Source organism: Mustela nivalis, assembly GCF_964662115.1.
Source record: "Mustela nivalis genome assembly, chromosome: 1".
Taxonomy (NCBI): domain Eukaryota; kingdom Metazoa; phylum Chordata; class Mammalia; order Carnivora; family Mustelidae; genus Mustela; species Mustela nivalis.
This window is the reverse complement of record NC_139020.1, coordinates 164,518,133-164,544,765: the sequence shown is the minus strand read 5'-3', so window position 1 is coordinate 164,544,765 and position 26,633 is coordinate 164,518,133. Positions and strand designations below refer to the sequence as shown.

Genomic DNA, 26,633 nt, shown 5'->3' with positions numbered 1-26,633 from the left:
ATGCGGGACTCAATCCCAGGACCCTGAGATCATGACCTGAGCTGAAGGCAGTGGCTTAACCCACTGAGCCACCCAGGCGCCCCCTATAAATCTTCTTAATTGCTCCTTCTTATAAGCAGAAATCAGATGTCGTTCCCATTTCTTTTCATAAATAGGCTCACTTAGTAATTTATAGCCATAAAGTCTTTCTATCCTTAGAGGCTGAAAAGGGTTAGGGAACCAAAAAAGGATGAGCAATTCGTTTAAAAGGGCATGGCCTCAAGAGGTGAGCAAATATGCAAGGTATTAGATTCTTTGTCTTTTTCTTTCCTTTTCACTTTTCTTGTCACGTAGGCATTTAATCTAGGGGTTTCATTATTAACCAGAATGAAGCTGAGGTTTAATGTTCCTGGGAATGTGCCCTAGGAGAGGAGGTGAATCCTCTTACTTGCTGAAGTTCCTGTGTAGGTATCTGGGACTCGTATCAGGCCCACAACTTTAGATGAGCTGGCATGACCTTGGGAAAGACTTCTTGACTGTTGTCTCTGAATTGTGAATTCCTCTTTGCCCTTAGAGGGCAGGGGCATAAGAAACTTAGGATGGTGGTTCTCTGACAGCGCCAGGCCTGCTTCTGCCAGCGCTGTTATTCTTGCCCTTGTTCCACACTGTTCCTCGGAAGCCTTTCTCCAGCCCCAAGCATCTTGCCTTTCCATATTATGGCTGTAAGTGGATGAAGAGTTGGCTTCATCCTGTCAGATGCTGCAGTGTTTCTCTCTTTGGTACCATTTTGTGGATGTCTTCTCAGTGTCCTTTTCAAGCTTCCCAGAAAGTGTCCAGCAAGAGGGCTACCCCATCTTACCCCAGCCAAGAGCTCATTAGGATCAGCGAAATGACACAGAGGTCCACGATTTCCAACCCTCTCAGTTCACTTACCTACCATATTAAGCATCTCCCAGACAATGATGTGGCAGGAATAACACTAATAGAATTCCACTGTACTGTCTCTGGAAGAGTAGGGGTGGGGAAGATTCCATGTAAAATTTTTAGCAGTTCTGAGGACTGGTTGGTTAAACTTGGTAAACCAACTAGGAGACTTGTCCTTTTAAAGGAGAATCCTGACCCAGAAGAATGTATTTCAGACTGTGACATCAGGAAAATTTATGTGCACTAGAGCAACCTCTAGGTGCCTTCCGGCACAGGTGTGGGGGGGCAGGGATGGGAGTTTCAAAGTTTTTCTTAAAGGAGTTGTTTATGACAAAAGTTCACTTGGCTGTTTTAGTTAATTTTCAGCTTAAGTGTTTTTTAAAAACGTTTGGAAGGTAGGGACATGCAGCTGCTAAGAATCTAAGACAGTACTGTTTTAAAAATGCAAATACTTCTTTTTTTCATCTGCTTATGGAAATAGAATACTTGCCTCCCATTATCTATTCCTTTAAATACAGATATTGTTTAAATGACATCATTTTGAATAAAATACAGAGTCCAGGTGGTTTGGGGGCAATCAGTGGGAAAAAGTTATTAAAAACAAACAAACAACAACAACAAAAAATTTGGGTATCATTGCATTACAGGGGCCGAGACAGAGTGATAGTATTTTTGGCAGGCTTCCAGGCCCAGCAAAACCCACACCCCAAGGTTGTCTCTGTAGCTTCCTGTGGTTTTCCTACTGAAGAGAAACAGCCTTTCTCTTGGATGGTCCAGGATGGCAAGTCTGTACATTAGCTTAATCAGCATGATGTTCCTGCTTTGAGGTTATTTCCCAGCAGGATCCATTTGGGAAATTTGATGCACCATAATTGTTGCAAACTAAACTGCATTTTAATCTTCTTGGTAGAAATTGGTAGCTTCCAATGGTTACAGGTTATCTTGCTACCATGTGGTTTGTAACGATAAAGTCAAGTCTTGGACCAAATTTTGCCACACATGTGAACATTTATTAGTAAACAGACACAAAAGCTGGTCAGCCAGTTCTTACAGACTGAGAAAAGCCCAAACTCATCTTTTTCATATGTATCTCACATCAGATATTCAGTAGAGAAAGATACAAACATATTCTCGTTAAAGGATATATCTGATCTTTCAGTCATATCAGGTGATGAACTCTTCTATTAACTGTCCAGACCCAGGAACAGAAGCTTAGGCCCAGAGTGCCACTGCAAAGAATGGTAGGCTGCCTGGTTTGCCAGATTTTTAGAATCCTCATGCATATAAGATTATATTTCCATCCAGCCCATATATCTTGAGCACTATTATTTTCATCAGAAAAATTATTCCTCTTCCTCCTCCTTTATACTCACTAGGAAAACCCTCCAGTGTCAATTTAGGTAGCTATAATTAGTATACTCCGATTTGGGAAGTTGGATTTCTTCTACTTAGTCTTTTAGATGTGATCTACACCTAGATGATACATTCCTCATTAGGGTGCCTCAAATACTAAGTAACTACCCTTAGGATGTAGAGAATATATAGTGCACATTATTCATGTACACACTATGTATGCTGAAGTATTTTAAAATAAATTATAACCTAACATTATCTATCTCTTTATTTGCACCTGGAATATTGTGTCTTGCATAATGTTGCTAGCCATTAATGAGTGACCTGAAATGTCAGTTGACCACTGGCCTACTATGATGAGTTAACTAGAGCCATGGATGAATAGTTCTCCTGTGGGGAGGAGAAACAGAATTAGTTTTATAGGCTTTTTCAAGCTCTTTTCCATTCCTCCATCTAATCTTCTGATATGCATGGAAGTATCTCCCACCCAATTTGCAGAGAAATCTTTGTCCAGGGTCACAGAGGAATTATAGGAATTGTAACTTGAACCTTAATTCTTTATAGTGCCTCTATACTAAAAGGCTGCTACCAGGAATACCTATCCTGATCTTCAAGGAATACCATAGAGCTTTCACTTTGGGGCAGGTATGGACAAGGTTAGGCCATGTGCTAAGGATATAATACATAAAAGAATGTTGGAAGATTAGTAATTTAACTCATGGGAAGCCATATAATTCAAACCACTTCTTTTACTGCAGTCACACAAAGAAACTAGATATATCATTGTTTTTGAATATTCTAAAACGTCTAAGAACTAATAAATTATGAAGAATTATTAAGTTGAGATTTACGAGAGAATGTGACAGAGAGGAGTTAACCTGACATTGGGGGCTCTTTTATCTTATGGGCATTTGCTGATCAAGAAGAGGAAGTTGAGAGCCTGAGATCACCTTTGGTATCTTTTCAAGGTTAAAAACTATAGTCTGGATCTTGTCAAGCTTTGGAAGTCTGATAAACCATTCCCCACTTTGAGCTGGGTCTCCCTGAAGAGATACACTGAGGTGTAATTGTAACTGGAAGTAAACCAACACTCACATTGACTGCAGCTCTGTTTCACATTATCTGAGTGGCCCACAAACTTTAAAGTTGACTTGGATTAAGATGACTGCATGTAGCTAATGCCCAGAGGAGCCAGGTAAAAGCAATGAAATCTTAAAGGAGAATATGATAATCAAAGTAATCAAATTACTTCCACAAATAATTTTTCAACTATAGTTTCCAGCCATAATCAGAGGTAACCAGGTACACAAAGAAAGAAGATACCAAACACAAGAACTAACAGAAGCTACAGACAACAGAAATAGACTCTGAGATTCTAGATACTGAAATTATCAGAAGCAGACTATAATGTACTACATTTGTAGAATTAAATAAAAGCCAAACTTTAGTTTCAGCAGGGACTGAGAACTTTAGAATGTGGCTTTGTACATTAAAAAAAATTAAATTCTACAACCAAAGTATAAAAACAAAGTGTATAGTTTATAGGCTTATAGAGAAAATCAGTGACCAGAAAAAAATTGGTATGAAAAAATCTATTCAAGGTGAAGCATGAAGAGACAAAAATATGGGAAATATAAAAGACAAGGTAAGAGTGCTCTTATCACTTAGTAAATTATAAAGATTTCAGGAGGTCTGCGCCAGAGACTGGGGGCAGAGATCAATATATATATTTTTTCTATTTTTTTCTATTGTCTCACAGATGCATACAAGAAAAGGTCAGTGTTGGTAATTGAAAATCTGATCAACATGATAAGAAGCCTAGTGAACACATTATACCAAACTGAAGTACCTATTCTTGTCAACCACACATATAATATTTTACAAGAATTTACCATAGCCTGGGTCATTGAGCAAGTCTCAACAAATATCAAAGATCAAAACTTATACAGAATGTTTACTTTTATCCCAATGTAATTATGCTAGAAATCAGTAGTAACTAGATAACTAGAAAATCATCCCCATGTATTTACTTGGAAATTCAAGAATATGCCCCTAAAAAAGTCATGAATTGAAGAAGATTTAATGGAGGGTGCCTGGGGGGCTCAGTCAGTTGAGTGTCTGCCTTCAGCTTGGGTCATGATCCTAGGGTTCTGGGATCTAGCCTCACGTCAGGCTCCTTGCTCAGCCGGAAGTCTGCTTCTCCTCTTTCTCTGCCCCTCCTCCAGTTGTGTATGTGCACGAATTCTCTCTCTCTCTCTTAAATCTTAAAAAAGGAAGATATGAAAATTAAGTATTTTAAGTGAGTGATAAGTATTTCATGTAAAAATTTATAGGCTATAGGTAAAGGAGTAATCTAATAGGAAAATGGATAGTCTTAAAAGAAAAAGAAAGGCCTAAAATTAATGAGCAAATATTTATCCCAGGAGGTCAGAAAAGGCAGCATAACAAATACAAACAAGCCAAAGGTAGAAACTAAAGAGCAAAAAAAGATGAACAAAGCCGGGGCGCCTGAATGGCTCAGTGGGTTAAGCCGCTGCCTTCGGCTCGGGTCATGATCTCAGGGTCCTGGGATCGAGTCCCGCATCGGGCTCTCTGCCCAGCAGGGGGCCTGCTTCCCTCTCTCTCTCTCTCTCTCTCTGCTGCCTCTCCATCTACTTGTGATTTCTCTCTGTCAAATAAATAAATAAAATCTTTAAAAAAAAAAAAAAAAGATGAACAAAGCCAAGAGTGGAAACAGAACACAATTAGCATGTATCTTAGCATAGTATTGAAAAATGTGGAGCACCTGGGTGGCTCAGTGAGTTAAAGCCTCTGCCTTCAGCTCAGGTCCTGAGATCAAGCCCCGCAACAGACTCTCTTAGCAGGGAGCCTGCTTCCTCCCTGTTGCTCTGCCTGCCTCTTTGCCTACTTGTGATCTCTGTCAAAGAAATAAATAAACTCTTTAAAAAAAAAATGTTTTAGGGGCGCCTGGGTGGCTCATAACCTGACTTCGGCTCAGGTTATGGTCTCAGGGTCGTGGGATCGAGGGAGCCGGTTTCCCTTCCTCTCTCTCTCTGCCTGCCTCTCTGCCTACTTGTGATCTCTGTCTGTCAAATAAAACTTTAAAATAAATTTAAAATAAAATTTTAAAAAATGTTTTAAAAGAGTTTATTTATTACACAGAGAGCACATGCACATATGTGCAAGGTGGGGAGAGGGAGAAGGAGAGAATCTCAAGCAGACTCCCCACTGAGCTCAGAGCCTGACTTATGACTCAGTCCCATGACCCTGAGATCATGACTGGAGCTAAAACCTAGAGTGGATGCTCAATCAACTGATCCACCCAGGTGCCTCCAACATGGTATTAAATTTTTAAAGGTCAGATACAAATGAATAAATGTCTGAGTTCAGCATTCAAATATAGTAGAGCTCTAAGGGATGGTGTTCAGGAAGCACACTTAGGTGGAAGAATTAAAAAGAATAAGGAAGTGGTTATCCTACAAGTCAGTGTTTACCTCAGAGAGGCAAGTGGGGTGTTGTGATTGTAAAGTGGGCTTTGTAGGGACTTCTGACGTATTGGTGTTCTTGATAGTATTTTAAGCTGTAATGGTTTATGTCTGTTAATGTTATATTATAACATTATATTAATGTTATATGTTATATATTATATACATTATATGTTATAATGTTATATATAATGTTTTATTTCATGACCAAAAGATTAAAATAATGTATAAGCTTTGTGCTTGCAGGTGTTTTCAGGTTCACACCTGAAAATCATTTACATTATTCTTTTGGCTATACACGAAAGAGTCTTAATCTGACACACTGCTTTTTAGAGAATGGGTCCTTCTAGGCTGAATGTTTCTAACGCAAAAGTAGAGGTGGCCTACTGGTAGGTCACACAGCTCAACAAGCTTAGGCCATAAGGGATTGACTCCAAAGGAGCTTACCTATACCATACTTTATTTAAGCCAGAGTATAATACTTTCCGAAGTTGAGACTCTACCACGTATTCCTTCTTATGCTGGGCTTCCACATATACAAGCCTATAGGGCAGGCCAATAAATACATGAATGGAGTGAACTAGTGTGAAGATGACAGAAAATGAATGCAGACTATGACCAGCTAGAGCTCAGGTTCTCTCTGAGGGGCAGCTAGGGTCCAACTCTAACTGATCATTGACCAGTAGAAATCTGGGAGTAGTGTTGCCAGATCTTCTATTTTTTTTGTTTGTTTGTTTTAAGAGTAAATGGAAATCTGAATTCTAAAATCAAAGCATCTGATTTTTTTGTTTTAATTCAAGTATGTGTTTTCCCCCAAATATTCCATGAGTCAAACCATACCTGTGTCTGGGTTATTTCCAGTCAAAGGCTATTAGTTTATGGCAGTGACATAAAGGGCCATGCAGGTGGAGTTAGAGAATAATATATGAAATAATATAATCAAATGCCTAGTTTTTCTCAATGGACCTTGCCTGCCAAATATATGCTTGTATAAGTCTCAGTTCCAGAATGAAAAGAAAGTCACTGAACCAATATTCACACATTACAAAGTCACTTGAGGTAATAATTTTCTTAATGAGAGCTGGCTCTCTATGCAGGGCACCTAAAACCTTTTTACCACAAAGAGTTTATTAAAGGAATTGACTAAAACTACTAAATAAATAGTATCACACAGTAATTTCTTTTAGGAGGAACAGCAAAAGATGAGTTTTTAATGTTAAGGGAACATACATGCTTCTTCATGGGTTGAGTCTAAAAGAAGGTCCTCCTGCTTAGAGAAAGAAGATGTGTTCTAAAGTGTGGTCCTATGACCCACAGCATCCATGTCTTATGGAAACTCACAAGAAATGCAAGTTCTTAATTAATTAATGAGGAACTGGGGATGTGGTCTCTAGGGGATTCTGATGTGTGCTTTCAGACCAAGACTCTAGTTCTTGTGCCTTTGAAGAATGACTTTAGAAAGCTGTATGTACTTTGTTACATCAGGGTTTCAAGTGTACTCTTTTTAATGTCCTGAGATCCTCCAAACGATCCTTCAAAGAATATCTTTAGTTTATTATAGTCATGAAAAAATATGACTTAGGTTATATTTCTTTATATGAGAAAGAAAAGCTCTGTCCCTAAAAATTTCATTTTAAAGTAGTGACTGGTATTCACAGTAGATAAAATTATAATCTCTCTTTGCCTTCTTTTCCTCTATTCATAGAATGAAATATAAATTTTTCGATGACATTTTTTACTGTTGAGGTCATTGGGGGAAGGTGATAAGACAGATTATCAAGAGAGATTATATTTTTTAAGGTGGTGGGTATTTAAGCTTGTTTGTGTTCAGATGAGAATATAGAGAAGTAGAGAGAGTTCTTGTCTGATTCCTTCTGTTTAGGCATTGTTGAGTCAGACAACTCAACAAGCTTAGATGATGGGATGAAAGAAGGTCACTTAAGAAACCAACTTACACTTTTTTTTGAAACCAACTTATACTTAATGTACATGTTTTACTTTTGTATTTTTTAGGTTTTTTTTTGTCTTGAGTTATTTATATTTAATTGGGGTGAAAAATTTCTCTTTTACATATTAGTGTTAATACTTAAATAGGTAAGGTAATCCAGTTCTTTTTCCCCAACCTGGTTATATAAATTAGAATAATAATGAAATGATACAATAAAAACAAACCAACAAAGCATTAGGTATTAATAAGCCTGAGACCAAAGAATGAATATCACAAGTATAAAAGTAGTTCTGCAAAAATTGTGCATTACAGTGAATATTTGATTATCTCCTTGGCAAAAATAACACCCCTGTACACTTTTGTTCATAGCAGGATTATTCACAATAGCTAAAACACAGAAGGACCCCAGTGTCCATCTATAGAAGAATCAACAAACAGAATGTGGTCTGTCCATTTAACAGAATGTTATTTAGTCTTCCAGAGGAAGGGAATTCTGACACACTACAACATGGGGGAACCTGGAGGATATTATGCTAAATGAAATAAGCCAGTCCCAAAAAGACAAAAAATGCATGACTCCACTTAAATAAGGTACTTAGAATAGTCAGATTCCTAGAGCGAGAAAGTAGAATGGTGGTTACCAGGGCTAGGGGAGAAAAATGGTGAGTTTGCATTTAATGGGTGTAGAGTTTCAGTTTTGCAAGATGAAAAGAGTTCTGGAGATGGAAGGTGATGGGGATGGTTGCAGAAATCATTAATGTACTTAATGCCACTCAGGCCACTGACCTGAACACTTAAAAATATTTAAGAAGGAAGATTTTTTATATTTATTTTACCACAACAAAAAAGATGAGAAAAAAATGGGATATTTCTCATACAGAAACATAGTGAATGTCCCCAAGAAGCCTATATCCTGGAGCAGGCTTTGTAAATATCCAAATGAATGTATTGAGTGGCTTGGGTAATAGTCTTTCTTAGAAAGGCTTCTTATTAGCATTTTTACAGTTCATCTCCTTGTTGACTTTTGTCCATATTTAAAATAAACCCTCCTCAAATTTATGACCTGCCATTGTGTAAGTCTAAAAAGATTAGATTAGTTGGTCAGATCATCTATTTGTAAATATTCTGATCATTATAATATCATGCTTATTAAGCAACACAATTTTGTAAGGTCAAATTATTATTATTGTTATTGTTATTATAGTTTATTTTGCTTTTATGATAGAATTAAAAAGAGAGCTATTTTAGATTTTTTTTAATTTAAATTCAGTTAGCCAACATATAGTACATCATTGGTTTCAGATGTAGTATTCAATAATTCATCAGTTGCATATAACACCTAGTACTCATCACATCACGTGGCCTCCTTAATGCCTATCACCCAATTACCTATCTCCCCACCCACTGTCCCTCCAGCAGCCCTCAGTTTGTTTCCTATAGGTAAGAGTCTCCCATGGTTTTCTTCCCTCTGATTTTTTCCCATTCAATTTTCCCTCCCTTTCCTTATGATCCCCTGCACTATTTCTTACATTCCACGTATGAGTGAAACTCTATGATAGTTGTCTTTCTCTGATTGACATATTTCACTCAACTGGACCTCCAATTCCATCCATGTCAATGTAAATGGTTAAGTGTCCATCCTTTCTTATAGCTGAGTAATATTCTGTTATATATACCATATCTTTATCCATTCATCTGTCTTTGGACATCTCTGCTCTTTCCACAGTTTGGCTATTGCAGACATTGCTGCAATGAACATTGGGGTGTGGGTGCCCCTTTGGATCACTGCATTTATTCTTTGGGGTAAATCCCTAGTAATGCAATTGCTGGGTCCTAGGGTAGCTCGATTTTTAACTTTGAGGAACCTCCATACTGTTTTCCAGAGCAGCTGCACCAGCTTGCATTCCCGCCAACAGTGAGGGTTCCTCTTCACATCTGTGCCAACATTTGTCATTTTCTGTCTTATTAATTTTAGCCATTCTAACTGGTGTGAGGTGGTATCTCACTGTGATTTTGATTTGTATTTCCCTGATGCTGAGTGATGTTGAACTGTGATGTTGTTGATTTTTTATGTGTCTGTTGGCCATTTGTGTATCTTCTTTGGAGAAATGTCTGTTCATGTCTTGTACCCATTTCTTGACTGGATTATTTGTTTATCGGGTGTTGAGATTGATAAGTTCTTTGTAGATCATGGATACTAGCTCTTTATCTGATATGTCATTTGCTAATATTTTCTGCCATTCTGTAGGTTGCCTTTTAGCTTTGTTGACTGTTCCCTTTGCTGTGCAAAGGCTTTTTATCTTGATGACGTCCCAATAGTTCATTTTTGGTTTTGTTTCCCTTGCCTTTGGAGACATGTCTAGCAAGAAGTTGCTGTGGCCGAGTTCAAAGAGGTTGCTGCCTATGTTCTTCTCTTGATGGATTCCTGTCTCACATTTAGTTCTTTCATCAATTTTGAATGTTTATCTTTGTGTATGATGTAAGGAAATTGACCTAGTTTCATTCTGCTGCATGTAACTGTCCAGTTTTCCCAGCACCATTTATTAAAGGCACTTTTTTCTCCCCATTGGATATTCTTTCCTCTTTTGTCGAAGATTAATTGACCATAGAGTTGAGGGTCCATTTCTGGGTTCTCTAGTTTTTTCCGTTGATCTATGTGTCTGTTTTTATGCCAATACCATACTGTCTTGATTATCACAGCTTTGTAAAATAGCTTGAAGTCTAGCATTGTGATGCCCAAAAGCAGCTTTGGTTTTCTTTCTCAGCGTTCCTCTGGCTATTCGTGGTCTTTCCTGGTTCCATACAAATTTTAGAATTATTTGCTCCAGCTCTGTGAAGAATGTCGGTGTTATTTTGATAGGAGTTACAGTGAATATGTAGATTGCTCTGGGTAGCATAGACATTTTAATAATATTCTTTCAATCCATGAGCATAGAATGTTTTTCCATTTATTTGTGTCTTCCTCAACTTCTTTCATAAGTGTTTTGTAGTTTTTAGAGTAGCTATTTTAGATTTAGATGAAATTGTGTCCGATTAGCTTTTCTTTTTTCGGGTCGGGGGAGGTGAAGCAGATTAATTTTTCCACAAAGGGTCTGCTGTGGTTCTTTGATCTTCTACCACTATCCAAAACTTGAAGGTTGTGAAACCTTCTTAGGAGACCTTCCTTTTTCTTTTCTTTCTCCTCACTATATATATTTATCTTTGCAAGGATCTTAAGAAGTACTGTTCATCTTTTAAGATGATAAACTAGACTTCGTGCTTACTTGGTTTCAAACAACTCTAATTGGAAATGACACATTTTTAAGAAGCCGTCCACAAATCGATGGGGGGAAGGTTAAGTGCATCCATCCATCAATCCACCCCTCAATTCTTCCTTCCAGATAGTGTTTTTTATTACTCAATCTGCTTTACAGACACTCTACACTGAATCCTCATACTAACAGTTCATATAGGTCTTTTATCTTATTAAAACTCAATTTATGGGTGCCTCAGTGGCTCAGTCATTGGGTATCTGCCTTTGGTTCAGGTCATGATCCCAGGGTCCTGGGATTGAGTTCCACATCGGGCTCCCTGCTCGGCGGGAATCCTGCTTCTCCCTCTCCCACTCCTCTTGCTTGTGTTCCCTCTTTTGCTATGTCTCTCTCTGTCAAATAAATAAATAAAATCTTTAAAAATAAAAAAAATTAAACACAATTCATATATCATAAAATTCTTCACTTTAAAGTGTACAATTCTTGATTTTTTAAGTATATTCACAAGCTTGTGCAGCCATCACACTATCTAATTAGAATATTTTCATCACCCCAAACAAAACCATAACCCCAATGCCAATAGTAGTCATTCCCCATTCCCAGCTTCCCTCAGACCCTCGCAAGCACTAATCTCCTATCTGTATGTATTTTCCTATTCTGGACATTTCATATAAATGGAACCATACATGTAGACTTCTGCAAAAGGCTTCCTTCGTTTAGCATAATGCTTTCAAGGTTCATCCGTAATGTGGCATGTGTCAGTATTTCTCTTCTTCTTAAGGCTAAAAAATATTCCATTAATTGGATATACCACATTTTTTAATCCATTCATCAACTGATGAATATTGTGTTGTTTCTATTTTTTTTTTTTTAAAGATTTTATTTATTTATTTGTCAGAGAGAGAGCGAGTGAGAGCGAGCACAAGCACAGGCAGACAGAGTGGAAGGCAGAGTCAGAGGGAGAAGCAGGCTCCCTGCGGAGCAAGGAGCCCGATGTGGGACTCGATCCCAGGCCGCCGGGATCATGACCCGAGCCGAAGGCAGCTGCTTAACCCACTGAGCCACCCAGGCGTCCCGTGTTGTTTCTATTTGACAGCTTTTATGAATGATGCTGCTATAAACATTTGTGTATAAGTTTTTGTGTGAACATATGTTCTCAGTTCTCCTGGGTATATACCTAGGAGTATGATTATTAGGTCATATAGTAACTCTGTATAACATTTTATAAAACTGCCAAACTGTTTTCCACAACAGCTGCACCATTTTAAATTCCCATTAGTGTAGGAGGATTTCGATCTCCATCTTCTTGTCAACACTTGTTTTTGTCTCTTTTTTATTGGCGCTATCTTACTGGGTGTGAAGTGGTATTTCATTGTGGTATTGATTTGCATTTCCCTAATGACCGCTGGTGTTGAGCATCTGTTCATGTGCTTGTTGGTCATTTGTGTGTCTTTTTGGGGGGAAATGTCCATTTAGTTCCTTTGTCCATTGTTAAATTATTCGGGTTTTTATTTTGGGTTTTGGCTTTTTATTGAGAAGTTTTAAGAATTATTTATATATTCTGGATACCAAACCCTTATCAGATATGTAATTTGCAAATATTTTCTCCTATTTTGTGGCTTGTCTTTTTACGTTCTTGATGTAACCTTTGAAGCACAATAGTTTTTAATATTGATGACATCCTAATTTGGGTGGGGTGGAAGGGGTTGAGCCTCTTATGGGATTTTGTTGCCACATCTAAGAAACTGTTGTCCAACCCAAGCTCATAAGGATTTATTCTGATTTCTTCTACGAGTTAACTGTTTCAGCACTTAAATTTAGATCTATAATCCATTTTCAGTTAATTTTTGTATATTGTATGTGGTGCTTAATTTCATTCTTTTGCATGTAGATATTTGATTGTTGCTGTACTATTTGTTGAAAAGAGTATTTTTTACCCCATTAAATTATCTTTTATGCTTGCCAAAAATGTAAGGGTTATTTTTGCACTCTATTCCATTGATCTGTATGTCTATCCTTATGCTAGTGCCATCTAGTAACCAATACTTACCCTTTAGTAAGTCTTGGAATAATTCTTTTTCAAGATTATTTTAGCTGTTCTAGGTCCCTTAGGTTTCCATATGAATTTTAGGATCAGCTTGTCAGTATCTGTCCTCACTTATTAAAAGCCAGCTAGGGATTGCACTTAATATTAGATCAATTTGGACTATATTGCTATCTTACTAACATTAAGTCTTATAATCCATTAACTTGGGATGTCCTTGTATTTATTTAGTTCTTTTTTCAGTGTAGTTTTCAGTGTATTTGTATTGCACTTCATTCATTAAATTTACACCTAGATGTGTTTTGATGTTGTACAAGTGGAGTGGTCTTCTTTTCCTTCTCCTTTTCCCTCTCATTCTTCTACTTCCTCCTCCTCTTCTTCTTCCTCCTCTTGTTCCTTTTTAGATTTATTTATTTATTTATTTATTTATTTATTTATTTGAAAAAGAGTGTGAGCAGAGGGAGAGAAGCAGACTTTCCCTGAGCATGGAGCCCCCAACGGGGATCAATCCCACAACCCTGAGATCATGACCTGAGCTGAAATCAAAATTCAAATGCCCTACCGACAAAGCCACCCAGGCGCCCCTAAATGGAGTGGTTTTTCTTAATTTCTTCTTTGAATAATTCATTGCTGGTGTATAGAAATACAGTTGATTTTTGTATATGGCTCTTATATCCTACAAGAGTAGAATGTATTCTTGTACTCAAGAGTAGGAGTCCTTACTTTTTTTTTTTTTCTTAACATTTTGTGGATTTCTTAGGCTTTTCCATGTATAAGATCATGTCTTCTGGAAGTAGAGTTTTACTTTTTCCTTTCTATTTCAGATCCAATCTAGACAGATGCTTTTATTTTTCTTGCCTATTGCCCTGACTAGAACATCCAATACAATGTTGAATAGAAGTGGCAACAGCAGGAATCCTTGTGTTATTCCTGATATTACTGGGAAAGCTCTTAGTCTTTCACCATTAAGTATAGTATTAATGCTTATTGATGCCCTTTAGCAAGTTGAGGAAATTGTCTTCTATTACTAGCTTGTTGTTTATTAGTATGAAATGGTGTTGGATTTTTGTCAAATGCTTTTTCTGTGCCCTTTTTAGATAATGATGTGGATTTTTGTTCCTTACTCTATTAATGTGATGTATTACATAGATTTCCATATGTTGAACCAGCCTTGCTTTCCAGGGATAAGTCTCATTTTGTCATGGTGTGTCATCCTTTTTATACATTGCTGGAGATTCAGTTTGCTAATTAAAATTTTTTTTTCTTAAATTTACTTAAGTAATCTCCACACCCAACATGGGACTCAAATTCACAACCCCATGATCAAGAGTCATGTGCTCTTCTGAGCCAGCCAGGTGCCCCAGTTTGCTAATATTTTAGGTGAAGATACTTGCACTTATATTCACAAGAGGCATTGGTCTTTGGTTTTCTGTATTTGTAATGTCTTTGTCTGGTTCTGGTAACAAGATAATACCCGTCTCAAATGAACTGAGATATGTTTCCTTCTTTTCTGTTGTTCAGGGGGATTTGTGAAAGATTGGTTAATTCTTCTTTAAATGTCTGGTAAACAGCAAGGCCACCTGTTTGGGGGCTTTCTACTCTGTGGGAAGTTTGTGATTACTACTTCAGTCTCTTTACTTTTCATGTGTCTATTCAGATTTATTTTCTTTCTTTCTTTCTTTCTTTCTTTCTTTCTTTCTTTCTTTCTTTCTTTTAAAGACATTTATTTATTTATTTATTTGACAGAGAGAGAGAGAGACATCACAAGTAGTCAGAGAGAGAGGGGAAGCAGGCTCCCTGCTGAGCAGAGAGCCCGGTGTGGGTGGGACTCCATCCCAGGACCCTGAGATCATGACCTGAGCCGAAGGCAGAGAGGCTTAACCCACTGAGCCACCCAGGCACCCCAGATTTTCTTTTTTTTTTTTTATTCTTCTTTTTTTTTTTAAATCTCTTTTCAATGTTCCAGAATTCTTTGTTTATGTACCACACCCAGTGCTCCATGCAGTACGTGCCCTCCATAATACCACTACCAGGCTCACCCAACTTCCCACCCCCCCGCCCCTTCAAAACCCTCAGATTGTTTTTCAGAGTCCACAGTCTCTCATGGTTCATCTCCCCCTCCAATTTCCCTCAACTCCCGTCTCCTCTCCATCTCCCCATGTCCTCCGTGTTATTTCTTATGCTCCACAAAGAAGTGAAGTCATATGATAATTGACTCTCTGCTTGACTTATTTCACTGAGCATGATCTCTTCCAGTCCCGTCCATGTTGATACATCCTTTCTGATGATGGAGGCATAACACCCCAGATTTTCTATTTCTCTTTGAATCAGTTTCAGCACTTTGTGTCTTTCTCAAAATTTTTCCATTTTTTATCTAGGTCATCTAATGTATTGGCATATAGTTGTTTGTAGTAGTTCCATATAATTTTATTTCTGAAATATTGACAGTAATATCCCCTCTCTCATTTCTTTTCTTTTTTTTTTTTTTTTAAGATTTTATTTATTTGGGGCGCCTGGGTGGCTCAGTGGGTTAAAGCCTCTGCCTTCGGCTCAGGTCATGATCCTGGGGTCCTGGGATTGAGTCCCGCATCGGGCTCTCTGCTAAGCAAGGAGCCTGCTTCCCTCTCTCTCTCTGCCTGCCTCTCCATCTACTTGTGATCTCTCTCTGTCAAATAAATAAATAAAATCTTAAAAAAAAAAAGATTTTATTTATTTATTTGTCAGAGAGAGAGTGAGCGGGAGCGAGCACAGGCAGACAGAGTGGAAGGCAGAGTCAGAGGGAGAAGCAGGCTCCCTGTGGAGCAAGGAGCCCGATGTGGGACTCGATCCCAGGACGCTGGGATCATGACCTGAGCCGAAGGCAGCTGCTTAACCAACTGAGCCACCCAGGCGTCCCCCCTCTCTCATTTCTGACATTAGTAATTTGAGTCTTTTCCCCTTACTTTTTGGCCAATCTAAGTAAAGGTTTGTCACATTTGTTGTTTTTCTGAAAAGATTTTTTTTCTACCCAATTTTTTGTATTTCCTTCTTCATGCTTCATGCTTCATGTATTTCCTTCTTCATTGTGTTTAGGTCATTTTTCTGTTCTGTTATTAGGTTGGAAAGTTAAGTTATTGATTTGAAATCATTCTTTAATACAGGCATTTATACCTATAAATTTCCCTCTGAGCACTGTGTTCAGTGCGTCTCATAACTTTTGGTATGTTACGTGTGTATGTGTGTTTGTTCATCTCAAAGTATTTTCTAATTTCCCTTGTGATTTCTTATTTTATCCATTGCTTTTAGGAGTGTGTTAATATCCACATATTTGTGAGTTTCCCAAATTTCTGTAATTGATATCCAATTCCATCGCATTGTGATCAGAGAAAATAATTTATATGATTTCAGCTTTTTTCACTTATTGAGACACATTTTATGGTCTAACACATGGTATATCCTAGAGACTGCTCCATTCTTTGAGAAGAGTATGGATTCTGCTGTTCCTGGATATAGTGTTCTATAGATATTTATTAGGTTTTATTGATATATAGTGTTCAAGTCTTCTGTTTCCTCAGTGATCCTCTGGTTGTTCTATACATTATTGAAAGTACAGTATTGAAATCTCCAACTATTATTGTTTAATTGTGAATTTTTCCTTTCAATACATTTTTTCAAAATTTTTCAATTTTGAAAAATTCAAGGCAAAATACATTTTTGCTAAATGTATTTGGGGGCTGTTTTGGTAAGTACACCTCAGATTATAATTTTTGTATCTTTTTAATATGTATCTCTTATATCTTTTTATTATGTTTTTCTTTGTCTCTGGTAACAATTTTTGTATTAAAGTCTATTTTGTTTGATATTAGTATAGCCTCTCCAGTTAACTCTCTTTCGGTTTCTGCTTTCATGGAGTCTTCTCTTTTTTTAAGCAGCTATTTTTGACATATCATTAATATATACGAATTATACATTATTTAAAGGCTGTAACTTGCTGTGTTTATGTATCTTGAAATGATCACCACAACCGAGCTAGTTAACATATCCATAACCTCTACAGAGTTACCATTTTGTGTGTGGGGGGGTGTATGTGTTGAGGAGTTTAGTATAAGATCTCTTAACGGATTTCAAATATGTAGTATGGTACTGTTAACTGTCATCACCATGCTCTGAATTAGATCTCCAGAACTTATTTATCATGCATAATTTAAACTGCATGGAATATCTTTTTCTGTTCTTTTACTTTCAACTTATTCATGTCTTTGAATTTAAAATGAATCTCTTATAGACAGCATGTAGTTAGATGATGTTTTTTTGTTTTATCCATCCATTCTGTCATGTCTGCCTTTTAGTTGGAGGTGTTTAATTCATTTACATTTAATGATAAAATAGAATTTACATCTGCCATTTTGGCTTTTGGTTTCTATATGTCTAATGCCTTTTTTTTCTTTCTCTATTCCTCTATTTTTCTTTATTTCACCTTTTTGTGTTAAATAGATACTTTCTAATGTGCCATTTTAATTCCCTTGCTTTTTCTTTTACTATATATATTTTTAGTTATTTTGGTGTCTGCTCCAGGGTGTACAATCAAAATACTATTCATAACCATATGTTTGGGTTTAACATCACTTTAATTTGGATAACAGTAAAAACTTTACTCCATTGTATTTTGGTTTGCCTCCCCTTCCTTTGGGCTTACTGTCCCATAGATTAAATCTTCATATGACAACACAGATGTATAATTATTGCTTTATGCATTTGTATACTTGAATTTTATTTAATTATATATCTGTATTTTAAATCACATAGAAGAAAAAAATCACAAAGAAAAAATTGCAGTTTCCTTTACCTGCGTTCTTTATTTCTTCTTGAGGATCTGAGTTATTGTCTAGTGTCCTTTAAGCTCAACCTAAAGTACTCACTTCAGAATTTTTTACAGGATAGGTTTGCTGGTGATGAATTCTCTTGTTTTGTTTATCTGGCAATTTGTTAATTTCTCCTTCATTTTTGAAGGTCCGTTTTGTTGGATATAGAATTCTCAGTTGATAGTCTTTTGCTTTCAGCACTTTGAATATTTCATACCAGTACTGTTGGTTCCTATGGTTTCTGAAGAGACATTAGCTATTAATGATTTCCCTTTACATGATAGGTTATTTCTCACTTGCACTTGCCTGATCATCCCTTTGTCTCTGGACAGTTTAATTTTGATGTGTCTAGATATAGATCTCTTTGAGTTTATTGTTCTTGGAGCTGAGCTTCTTGGATGTGTAGATGAATGTTTTTCATAAAATTTGGGAAGTTTTTACCATTATTTCTTCAAATATTCTCCCTGCTCTTTTCTTCCATCTCTTCTGGAACTCCTTTATTAGCACATGTTGTTGTATGGGTCTCTGAGACTTCTGTTCATTTTCTGTTTCTCAGACTGGGTACTTTCTTTTCTTTTTTTTTTTTTTTTTTGAGAGAGAGAGAAAGAGAGATCGTGCATGCAGATGGCAGAGGGAGAAGGAGAGAGAGACTCTTAAGTAGATTCCACTCAGCACAGAACCCAGCATAGGGTCTGATCCCACAACCCCAAGATCATGACCTCAGCTGAAATCAAGAGTAACCAACTGAGCCAACCAAATGCGCCCACAGACTGGATATTTTCAGTTGATCTGTCTTCAGATTAACTGATTCTTTCTTCAGCATGCCCAAAACTGGTTTCAGTCTCTCTAGTGAATTTTTCAGTTGTTGTATTTTTTAACTCCAGAATTTCTCTTTTGATCCTCTATATTATTTCTCTTTATTGAGGCCCTATTTTGGCCAAGCATCATTTTCATACTTTTCTTTTTTTTTTTTTAGGTACTTAGACATGGTTTCTTTCAGTTCTTCAAATTTACTTAAAATAGCTATAGCTGTTTTAAAGTCTTTGTTTAGTAATTTCCTTAGGAATGGTTTCTGTTGACCATTTTTGTTTTGTTTCTGTATATGGGACATATTTTCTGGTTTCTTTGCATATCCAGTAACTTTTTTTTTTTTCTTAAAGATTTTTTATTTATTTATTTGACAGAGAGAGAGAGAGAGAGATCACAAGTAGGCAGAGAGGCAGGCAGAGAGAGGGGGAAGCAAGCTCACTGCTGAGGAGAGAGCCCGATGCGGGGCTCGATCCCAGGACCCTGAGATCATGACCTGAGCCAAAGGCAGAGGCTTTAGCCTACTGAGCCACCCAGGTGCCCTTATCTAGTAACTTCTGTTGAGAACTGGATGTGTCACGTAATATATTGTGCTAAATCTGGAAATCAGATTCTCTCTTCTGCCCATGGTTTATTTTTGCTCTTAGCTATTGTTTGTTTGTTTGTTCGTTTGTTATTTAGTGACTTTGCTGAACTACTTTCATTAAGCTGGTGTTCTTTGTCTTGTGTCACCATGAAGTTTCTGCTTGGTTAGCTTGGTTGCCATCTAATGATTAAACAGATTTTCTGAATTTCCTGGAACCAGTAAATCACAGTCTTTGCTGAGGTGCTCTGTGTGCATATTGGGGAGTGCCTTCGGTGCTGAGCCAGGCATTTAAGAACTCTGCCTTACCTTTCACCTCCTGCTTGCACAGATACTCAACTAGAAGTGAGAGCTTAGGACTTTCTCAGATCTTTCCTGAGCATGTGCACAGCTTTGGGCATACATATCACCTTGTGCCCATGCAGTCTTCTAGATTCTCAAGAGTATGTTGGAACTTTTCAGTGTCTCTTAATGGTAGTCCCCAGACTTTTGTTTACACTCTTTGGTTAGCACATTGTTGCAGCAACTATTATCTACTATCTCAGGAGATCATGATGTTAAACAGTTGTCCCTGATACTTGTTGACAGCTAGCCCTGGGAGAAAGGCTTTCACACTGGGTGAGTTCTGAGTCAGGTCAAATGCAAGGAACATGCAAGCAGGGTTTCCCTGGGAATCACCAACAGGTGGCATTTTTCTGAAAATGGAGCTTTAAAGGAGCTTCAGTCCCAGTCTACCCCCTCCAGTGGCTGCCAGGCTGGTTTCCACTGTGACTGTGTCCTGTTAGTGTTCAGGGCTACATTTGAGCTAGAAAGGGGAAAGGGTGGGAATGGAGCATGTTGAAAACCTCAAAGCCCATTGTTTTTACAGAGATTCAGATGTTTTCTGAATAAATACTCCCCAGACTTTGTCACTGTTCTGCTTTCTCTTACAGAGGAGAGAGTTTGCAGAGATCCTTGCTCTCCTATTATCACTGACACCATTATATGTCTTCTTGTCGTGTGTTCTCTGTATTTATCAAACCCTATTTGGCAATAATATATTTTTTAAAGATTGTATTTATGTAACAGAGAGAGAGTGAGCACACAAGTAGGCAGAGCAGCAGACAGGGGGAGAGGGAGAAGCAGGCTCTCTGCTGAGCAGAGAGCCCCGATGTGGGACTCGATCTCAGGGCCCTGGGATCAAGACCTGAGCCTAAGGGAGATGTTTAACTCACTGAGCCATTCAGGCACCCCTTGGCAATAATATATTTTTTTTAAGATTTTATCTATTCATCAGAGAGAGAGAGGGAGAGAGCGAGCACAGGCAGACAGAACGGCAGGCAGAGGCAGAGGGGCTATGGGTTTGATCTAATAAAGAGTACTCAAAGAATCTCAGCAAGAGAATGGATACTCCTAAAACCGTGTCTTAAAAAGAGATTCTACTCTTTGTCCAGCAGTACGCATGTGACACGAGTAAAGCTCACCTAGCCTAAGAGAACAGTGAAGTAAGGAAAATCATGTTCATCAGGAAAGGATCCATATCTTTGAATTAAAAGTCATTATTTCTCTACTTAGCAAACTTCCCAGTACCTTTAGAGTACTTAATAACCTGTCAAAATGTAATGTGCACACTTCTCAGGACCATGTATTATATAATTACTTAGGAGGTTCAGTGTGTTTGCAGACTGACACATTGTAGCAGTGCTCATATTCATTGTGATGGTATCTTTTTGAGGCTGGGGGGTAATTTAAAACACATTTTCCTTTTTAAGAAGGTCAAACTGTAGGGGAAAATATCTTTGTACCTTTTATAAGCTGCTTATACTCGTAACACAGATTAACTTCCCAGCACATAAAGGGAATACTAGAAAACCCTTGCATGATTAAATATGCCCCTGGAGGATTAAGTTTTTCCACATATTTTTGAAGCCAGAAATATGAATTGTGTTCAGCATTAAACTTTCTGTACATCTTGATTATGGGGGAAGGCTTTTATTCCTACTGCTCTTGCTGTTGGTTTTTCTGCTATTCAGATTTGTAGCACTGCAAAATTATCTGTGGAAACATGGACTTGAAATCTGAAAGATTAATTAAGGTCCAACAAAGTGGACCTGGAATTCTAATTTTTAAAAAATTTTTAATCCATTTTTTCAAACCTGTTTCTTCTTTCACCTTATTGAAAACGTGGCACAAACTAGCTAATTAGTGAGCTTAATAGTTCAGAAATAAATGATGATCGCCAAGCACAAAGTATTTATCATTTTGAAAAAGATCATTAATTTTCATGCATAATTTTCCTAAGATAAAATTCTTGTTTGTAAGGAATCTCTTTATTACTGAGGGATTCAGTTACTAAGTGCCTTTTTATCCAGGCATTGGGTTGTCAGATTAATTTACTGGGGCTCATCAGCCAAAGGCTTTGCTGTGTGACCTTGAGGCATACTGATCACCCTTTGCTCCTCCATGATACCCCGTGTATCTCTTCCCTCCAGTCTGCAGGTCTTACCTTACCTCCCTTGGCTCCCTTCACTGGTACTCAGCAGCCCCTTGATTTCTTTGACCTCCCTGTTGCCTTTATCCTATCAGTGCCCACGCTTACATGGTCCTTAACCACATTTCTCCCAAAACGTATATTATCTGTTCTGAGCAGGGTCCTCCACTTCCTTTCTCACATTCCCCACACAGCTGTCCCAGACCATTATTGCCATGGTCCACCCACCCCCTTCTCTGGCAGCCGATGACCTTGCTGCCTGCTGTCAGACCTCAGAACTTGTCAGCCCCCAGTTCCCTGCTCTCCTAACATCACAACTGCTGTTTTGTTTCCCATGGCTGAAGGGGAGGGCTGCCCCCCAGCTCAGCTCTAGCTTCATCAGGGCTTTAGGACTCTTTTTCCTCCTCCTCTGCTGGGACCTTTCTCCAGCACTAAAGGGAAAAAAGAGAGACTTTAATATTATTTAAATAAGTAATATATGCACACGATTTTAAAAATTCAGGTATTATAGAAGAATTTGCAGAGCCAACTACTTGATGCCAGTTGTGTGTATGCATACTTCCAGAGATCTTATTATATGCAGGAACAAGCATACACACAGCTGCATTTCCCTTTCTTTTTCCTTACTCCTCCATCTTTATTTTTAAGAGATTACTACCAAACACATGGTCTGGACGTTGCTTTTAATATACCTGTATGTCTTGGAAACAAGTTTGTATAAATACTGTAGAGCTACCTCATTCTTTTAATGGATCTAACTTATGCCCTTAATTATAAATACACCATAATTTTGTCAACCAGCTCCCTGTTAAAGAGTAGTGGCTTCTAATCTTTTGTTGCTGCAAAGAGTGTTTTAGTGAGCATCATTACATGTCAACTTCTTTTACCCATGGACAACTGTATCTGTATGAAAAGTCTTTGAAGTGGAATTATTGCATCAAAGCGTTTATACATTCTCATCTCTTTTATGGAGAAGTTTTAAGAATTGTTTTCTTTTGTTACTGCTTCTCCAGCCTTTCTATTCATGTGTAATTGATTTCTTGGATTTATCTTCATGTCTGCTTTTGAGACATTCATCTATTTCTTCTGAGTTCTGAGAGAATTTTTGAGACACTCTGGTTTACTGTTTCCAAACACTCATAATTCCTGTGATCTTTGAATTTTTAAATACAATAATCATTATTTTCTTTGCTTCTGAGAACTGAGACATTCTTGTATTGTTCTCCTGTCAAGACGCAGGCTTTAAATCTTTTTACCAGGGGATAACATATATACAAAAAAGTGCTTGATGGCTTTTCACAAAGTATACCAACACCCAGATAAAGAAACAAATGTTATCAGTATCCAGGACCTCCCTTGTGCCCCTTCCAGTTACAGTCCCTCCATGGGTAACCACTCGCCTAACTTAGATTCATTTTGCCTGTTCTTTTTTAAAATTTTATATATAAAAATGTAATTGTGCATTAAATATTGCTTCTCTCTTTTTCGTTTAACATTATGTTTATGAGAATTATCTATATTGTTGCAAGTAGATACAGTGTGCTTTCATTGCTAAGTAGTATTCTATTGCATGAATATACCCTTTTGTTCATTCATTCTACTATTGATGCACACTTGAATAGTATCTAGTTTGGACTACCATGAATAGTGCTGCTGTGGACACTTTGTTTGGGTCTTCTGATACATAACCACATACCCTTTTTTGCAGGGTATATATATTTAGGAGTATAACTGCTTGATCACAGGGCATATAAGTCTTAAGCCTCTAAAATGGCTTTCTTTTTTCTTTCTTTCTTTTTTTTTTTTTTTAGTATTTTAAATATACATTTATTTTTTTAATTAAATTAATTTATTTTCAGAAAAACAGTATTTTTTCACCACACCCAGTGCTCCATGCAATCTGTGCCCTCTGTAATACCCACCACCTGGTACCCCAACCTCCCACCCCCTGCCACTTCAAACCCCTCAGATTGTTTTTCAGAGTCCATAGTCTCTCATGGTTCACCTCCCCTTCTGAATTTCCCCCAACTCCCTTCTCCTCTCTAACACCCCTTGTCCTCCATGATATTTGTTATGCTCCACAAATACGTGAAACCATATGATAGTTGACTCTCTCTGCTTAGAATGGCTTTCTCATTTTGCACTCCCATGAGAATCCCAGTTCTACATTCTTGCCAGTACTTGAAATCTTCTTTTTTACTTTAGCCATTTTGGTGTTTATAAAGTAAGATTTCATTATGGTTTTAGTTTACATTTCCCTAATCACTTGTAATGTTGATCAACTTTTCATATGTTTATTGGCCATTTGGATATCTTTTGTGACATGCCTAGTGAAATTTATTTTTATGTTTTGAACTATTGTTTTTTAAAAAGATGTATGCCTAGCCAGCAGATCACATTTCCCATCCATTTGTCTGTTTGTCTTTATCCTTTTTAATTTTTTTCTTGGCTCTTTTCTGGCCCCCTTTTTTTTTTCCCTCCTAATAGGTGAAATTTAGAAGTAGGAAACCCAGCCTTTACAGAATTTTTAGTGAATTTGCATAAAACTTATTTGACTAAAATTGTCTTGTAAATTGGAAAAGGATATTGTCATTGTTTCTAAGAAGGGAAAGTGATAAATACTAAGCCCTCCCAGTTTTTGCCTTCCAGAGTGCATTATTATCCCCATGTTTAATTCTAGTTTTAGTTTCATTTTTGACAAGTGCTTATAGAAGTGAAAATCTTGTAATATACTTTTAAAGCCTGCAGCCCCTTTTAACAAATATAAATGTTTTACAGGTTCTTGATCAATATGAACGAGAAGGATTTAATTTCCTAGCGAAGGTGTTTAATTCCTCACATTCCTTCTTAGAAGACTTGACAGGCCTCACTTTGCTGCACCAAGAGACCCAAGCTGCTGAGGTAAGAATAAAACAAGCTTTTTGTACTGAGGACTGGTGTGTTTGAAACCTACTTGATACTCAGATTTATGGCATAGTAAGGAAGCAGTGAATTATGATTTGACAAACATTGCTAAATAAGTCTGCTAATTATCAGAAAAGAAGGAACCTTCTGCAGTCACTGTATGTTGATGTGTGCAGATTGTTGTATAGCAGGTGCCCAGTGCACATAATTAAAGGGAATATGGGTTATGGATTTTCAAGCACCTCTGGTCCTGTCTGAAAAACAGTGTGCCTGTGGCCATGGGAGAGTTGTTTCTGATGTCCACACATCAGAATGTCAGATAGGGGAGACTGGCTCTGGCCATGTTCTTCAGAGGAAATATTCCTGGCTTTTATTTGATAATTGGATACATCTTAGGTCACTGAACTCTACTATAAAATGGCTTCCCCAGTCACAACCTGAGAGAGTTATGCTTTGCTTGTCAATTAGAATATATTGCAGATCTTAATTTCCATGAAGAAGTTCTTAGGAGAAATGTGGCCTGTCTTATCATTTCCACAAGCTGCATAAAGAAAACCTTGAGCGCCTGTGTCCCACAGGAGTGGAACATTTGCAAAGATGCCATTAGTCCTATTGTCCTATTTATTGATGACTACACCATTCCTACCCCTGCCTGGGGTGGTATGTCTTTACCACTGGGGCAGGTTCCAGTGGTCATTGAGTAGACATTCAGTCTGGATACTGGACTAGCTGGTGGCAAACTAAGGCTGCTGTTTGGAAGATTGGAGCTAGTAGCACTAAGTAAAGAAAATTGAATCTACCAGAGTCAAATCCTTTGAAACTTTTAGCAGATTGAGGGGAGAGTTTCAGGCACACCAGAGAGGCAAGATAGTACATCTCTAGTACTACATTTAAAACTGAAATTATGGGGTGCCTGGGTGGGTTAAGCCTCTGCCTTCAGCTCAGGTTGTGATCTCAGGATCATGGGATCGGGTCCCGCATCGGGCTCTCTGCTCGGCGGGGAGCCTGCTTCCTCCTCTCTCTCTGCTGTTTCCTTCCTCTCTCTCTGCCTGCCTCTCTGCCCACTTGTGATCTCTGTCTGTCAAATAAATAAATAAAATCTTAAAAAAAAAAAAAAAAGAAAAGAAAAAAAAATAAATAAAACTGAAATCAGTTCTGGGGTACCCAGCTGACTCAGAAGATGCAACTCTTGATCTGGGGGTCATGAGTTCAAGCCCCACATGGGGTAAAGATTATTTAAATAAATAGACATTAAAAAAAAAAAAAAAGCTATAACCAGTTCTTCTTTAACTTGCCTTGGTGTCCTCTGGGCATTTAATGGATGTAGTACTGCACTTATAACCAATAGTAAGGCCCACATAGTCTCTTAGCTTCAGTTTCAGAAGATGAACAGTATCTGTGCTGAATTTGAAGAGAATTTGAGATTTTCCCCCAGAGTTGTTATTGGTTCCCAGACATGGTTCAGAGCATTATGTTGATCATGGCTGCCATTTTATCCTTTGTGTAGCACTGTACTGCCTGATAAGGTTAAAATAACTTACAAGTCTTTTCAACTATGCAATTGTTTGACTAGTTTGCTGAGGGAATATTTCTACCGAGCTGGAAATAATTCATATACTTCTCTTTTGTTGGCTAGATGAATTGCAACTTGAAAGTGACTCCAAATTTCACTCTTTAAAACAGAGCTGGATGCTAGAATAATGGGCAGATTCTGGGTGAGATCTGACTTGCTTTGCATTTTAGCTGGTCAAACATTAATAGCCTTTTCAAAGACCCAGGAAGAAAAGGGGAAGTTTAAGAGACCAACAGTGACTAAATAGATGGTGGAGCAGGAGGGAACATGGTTTCATCCATAAGTCGGAGTTTTCTGTTTGAAATTTTCCTCCATTCAGTTATATTTATTGTTTTTGGAATCATAAGCCACACATCAAATTTTTTTTTAAAGATTTACTTATTTATTTAACAGACAGAGATCACAAGTAGGTAGAAAGGCAGGCAGAGAGAGGAGGAGGAAGCAGGCTCCCTGCCGAGCAGAGAGCCCGAT

The 26,633-nt window shown here is 37.7% G+C and overlaps 1 protein-coding gene across 27 annotated transcripts in view; it reads left to right on the top strand.

Annotated features, from left to right (window-relative positions):
• The window catches only part of ATG7 (autophagy related 7), a 243,135-nt gene that overhangs the window by 91,649 nt on the left and 124,853 nt on the right, over window positions 1-26,633 (top strand). For all 27 annotated transcript variants that reach the window (XM_082749199.1, XM_082749192.1, XM_082749190.1 and 24 more), the window contains one exon: window positions 24,464-24,586. In XM_082749199.1, the coding sequence (XP_082605325.1) occupies window positions 24,464-24,586 (123 nt within the window). The remainder of the gene's footprint in view (window positions 1-24,463; window positions 24,587-26,633) is intronic.